The sequence below is a fragment of the Staurois parvus genome, unplaced genomic scaffold, assembly GCF_062004578.1.
Source record: "Staurois parvus isolate SC_StPar_1 unplaced genomic scaffold, SC_StPar_1.0 ptg001371l, whole genome shotgun sequence".
NCBI classification, from domain to species: domain Eukaryota; kingdom Metazoa; phylum Chordata; class Amphibia; order Anura; family Ranidae; genus Staurois; species Staurois parvus.
The window spans coordinates 74,823-77,715 of record NW_028319167.1 but is presented as its reverse complement, the minus strand read 5'-3'; the positions used below and the strand labels follow the sequence as shown (position 1 = coordinate 77,715).

The window sequence follows — 2,893 nt, the reverse complement described above, 5'->3', positions numbered from 1 at the left end:
TGTGTAACTAATATGTGTTCGGGTGTAAAGGGGTGAGGTGGCCCCCCTAGGCTGCATTCACACTTGAGGGTTTTGTAGCTTGAAGATCGAAGATCCAAGAAAGCTCAAACTGAAAAATGACTTGTTCTCTATGGGGCTTCTTCACACCTGATCACTGGAACAGGCGCCATAGAGAACAATTGATTTTGAAAGTTTGAGTGTTTTTGGATCTTGGATCTTCAAGCTACAAAACCCTCCAGTGTGAATGCAGCCTTAGAGTTGTACAACTACCAGTGAGGACGTATCGGCTTGTCTGCTGGTCTGTAGGACTACAAGGGGCAGCTTAGTAGAAGTTTTATTGCTTTAATCTGTGACAGTTTCAATCTGTTTTTGCATGCCTGTTCACTTGTATGGAAAGAGAATCAGTTCTGAACGAACGTTTGTTTTCCCCGGCCCTAATTTTCACCAAAGTGTCCGATATTTTCCTGAGACAGGCACATTGTTCTGCAGGAGATTCTTTCAATATTGGTGTCCCTCCATATAATGAATCCTATGAACAAAGTACAAGTCACAGCCCAGCCTCGCCCTGTGTAGGAGGAAGTGACACCTCCCAGCTGCATTCTTCCCCGGTGTCAGAGACTTTCATTTCTCCTACTGTCAGCGATGGCGTCTGCTAATCTGAGAGTTGAGCTGGAATGTTCCGTCTGTCTGAACATTTATACAGATCCTGTAACCCTGAGATGTGGACACAACTTCTGCCGGGTCTGTATTGATCGTGTTCTGGATACACAGGGGGGATCTGGAGGACATTCCTGTCCTGAATGCAGAGAGAAGTTTCCGGATCGTCCTGCACTGCACAGGAACATAACACTGCGTAACATAGTGGAGAATTTCCTGTCTGCTCAGCCTGATCAGGACGAGTCCGGGGTCTTCTGTACTCACTGTGTGGACTATCCTGTACCTGCTGTTAGATCCTGTCTGCTCTGTGAGGTTTCTCTGTGTGATAAACACCTGAAAGTCCACAAAAAGTCCCCAGAACACATCTTATGTGACCCCACCTTGTCCATGGAGAGCAGGAAATGCTCCATCCATAAGGAAGTTTTGAAGTATTACTGCACTAAAGATAATATCTGTATCTGTGTGTCCTGCACTTTGGCTGGAGAACATCGAGGACACCAGGTGGAGATGCTGGATGAGGCTTCTGAGAAGAAGAAGGAGAAACTGAGGAATGTTCTGCAGAAACTTCTGACAAAGAGAGAGGAGATGGAGGAAAGAGTCCAGAGTCTGCAGGAACACAGGAGGAAAGTAGAAGAAGCAGCTGGTGACACCGAGAGATTCACTGCCCTGTTTATAGATCTCAGGAGACGTCTGGAAGACCTGGAGAAGAGAGTCCTGAGGGAAATCTCCGGGAGGGCAGAGCGGGTCTCCATCTTCATCCGGGATCTGGAAATAAAGAAGGAGGATCTGTCCAGGAAGATGCGTGACATTGAGGAGCTGTGTAACATGACGGATCCACTGACTGTCCTACAGGAATCAGACACAGGTGACTTGTGTGATACTGAGGATGGAGATAATGAGGACAGAGAGAGACATGAGGAACTCCTCCATGATGGAGGGGGGCTGGATGTGGCTGGGATATCACACACATTACACACATTATCTGATATAATAACAGAGGGAAATGTATCCTTCTATATACAGGGAGCTGAGGACATATTACTGGATGGAAACACAGCTCATAATAATCTACAGATATCAGATGACAGGAAAACTGTATCCAGGTCAGATAGAAACCAGAATCGTCCAGAAACACCAGAGAGATTTCAGGGTTATTATCAGGTGTTGAGCAGTCGGAGTTTCTCCTCAGGGAGACATTACTGGGAAGTGGATGTCGGGGGGTCAGATGGATGGGGAGTTGGGATGTGTTACCCCAGTATAGACAGGAGAGGACGGCAGTCACGGATTGGATGGAATAACAAGTCCTGGGGTTTGTACAGGGATGGTGATCAGTATTGGGTGAGACATGACAGTAAAGGGATCCCCTTACCCCCCAATCCCCCCAGTACCAGAGTCAGGATAGATCTGGATTATGAGGCCGGGCGGATCTCCTTTTATGATCTGTGTGACCCGATCCGACACCTCCACACCTTCACCACCACCTTCACCGAGCCCCTCCATGCCGGGTTACGTGTAAGGAGAGGTTGTATAAAGATCTGTGGGGGGAATCGGGGGAAGTGAGAACTCCGCCCAGAGTGGTGACATCACAGGGAGGGGGGACGGGATTGGTGGAACATTCAGCCAATAGTCCTGCAGTGTTTTCTATGATCCATATATTACTGTGAGATGTCTCTATTTCTCCCTCACAGATGTCTATGATTGGCTGGAAGAACTGTCCAATTATAGTGAAGGCTTTTCTCTATTGGTCAGGGAATAGTCAGTGTACGGATATCAGTGTTATATACAGGGAATAGTCAGTATACAGATATCAGTGTTATATACAGGGAATAGTCAGTGTACGGATATCAGTGTTATATACAGGGAATAGTCAGTGTACAGATATCAGTGTTATATACAGGGAATAGTCAGTGTACGGATATCAGTGTTATATACAGGGAATAGTCAGCGTACAGATATCAGTGTTATATACAGGGAATAGTCAGTGTACAGATATCAGTGTTATATACAGGGAATAGTCAGTGTACAGATATCAGTGTTATATACAGGGAATAGTCAGTGTACAGATATCAGTGTTATATACAGGGAATAGTCAGTGTACGGATATCAGTGTTATATACAGGGAATAGTCAGTGTACAGATATCAGTGTTGTATATACAGGGAATAGTCAGTGTACAGATATCAGTGTTATATACAGGGAATAGTCAGTGTACGGATATCAGTGTTATATACAGGGAA

The 2,893-nt window shown here is 45.7% G+C and overlaps 1 protein-coding gene across 1 annotated transcript; it reads left to right on the top strand.

The window, feature by feature from the left end:
• The first annotated feature begins 510 nt into the window (after positions 1-510).
• Positions 511-2,586, top strand: LOC149436352 (E3 ubiquitin-protein ligase TRIM39-like). The gene has a single exon (XM_089661695.1). It carries the CDS (start codon positions 643-645, stop codon positions 2,215-2,217), a length of 1,575 nt encoding a protein of 524 aa, XP_089517821.1. The 5' UTR covers positions 511-642; the 3' UTR covers positions 2,218-2,586.
• The last annotated feature ends 307 nt before the right edge of the window (positions 2,587-2,893 follow it).

Bases quoted from the DNA above. Each gene is read 5' to 3' on its own strand.
- LOC149436352 (XM_089661695.1), top strand. From the start codon at position 643: ATGGCGTCTGCTAATCTGAGAGTTGAGCTGGAATGTTCCGTCTGTCTG.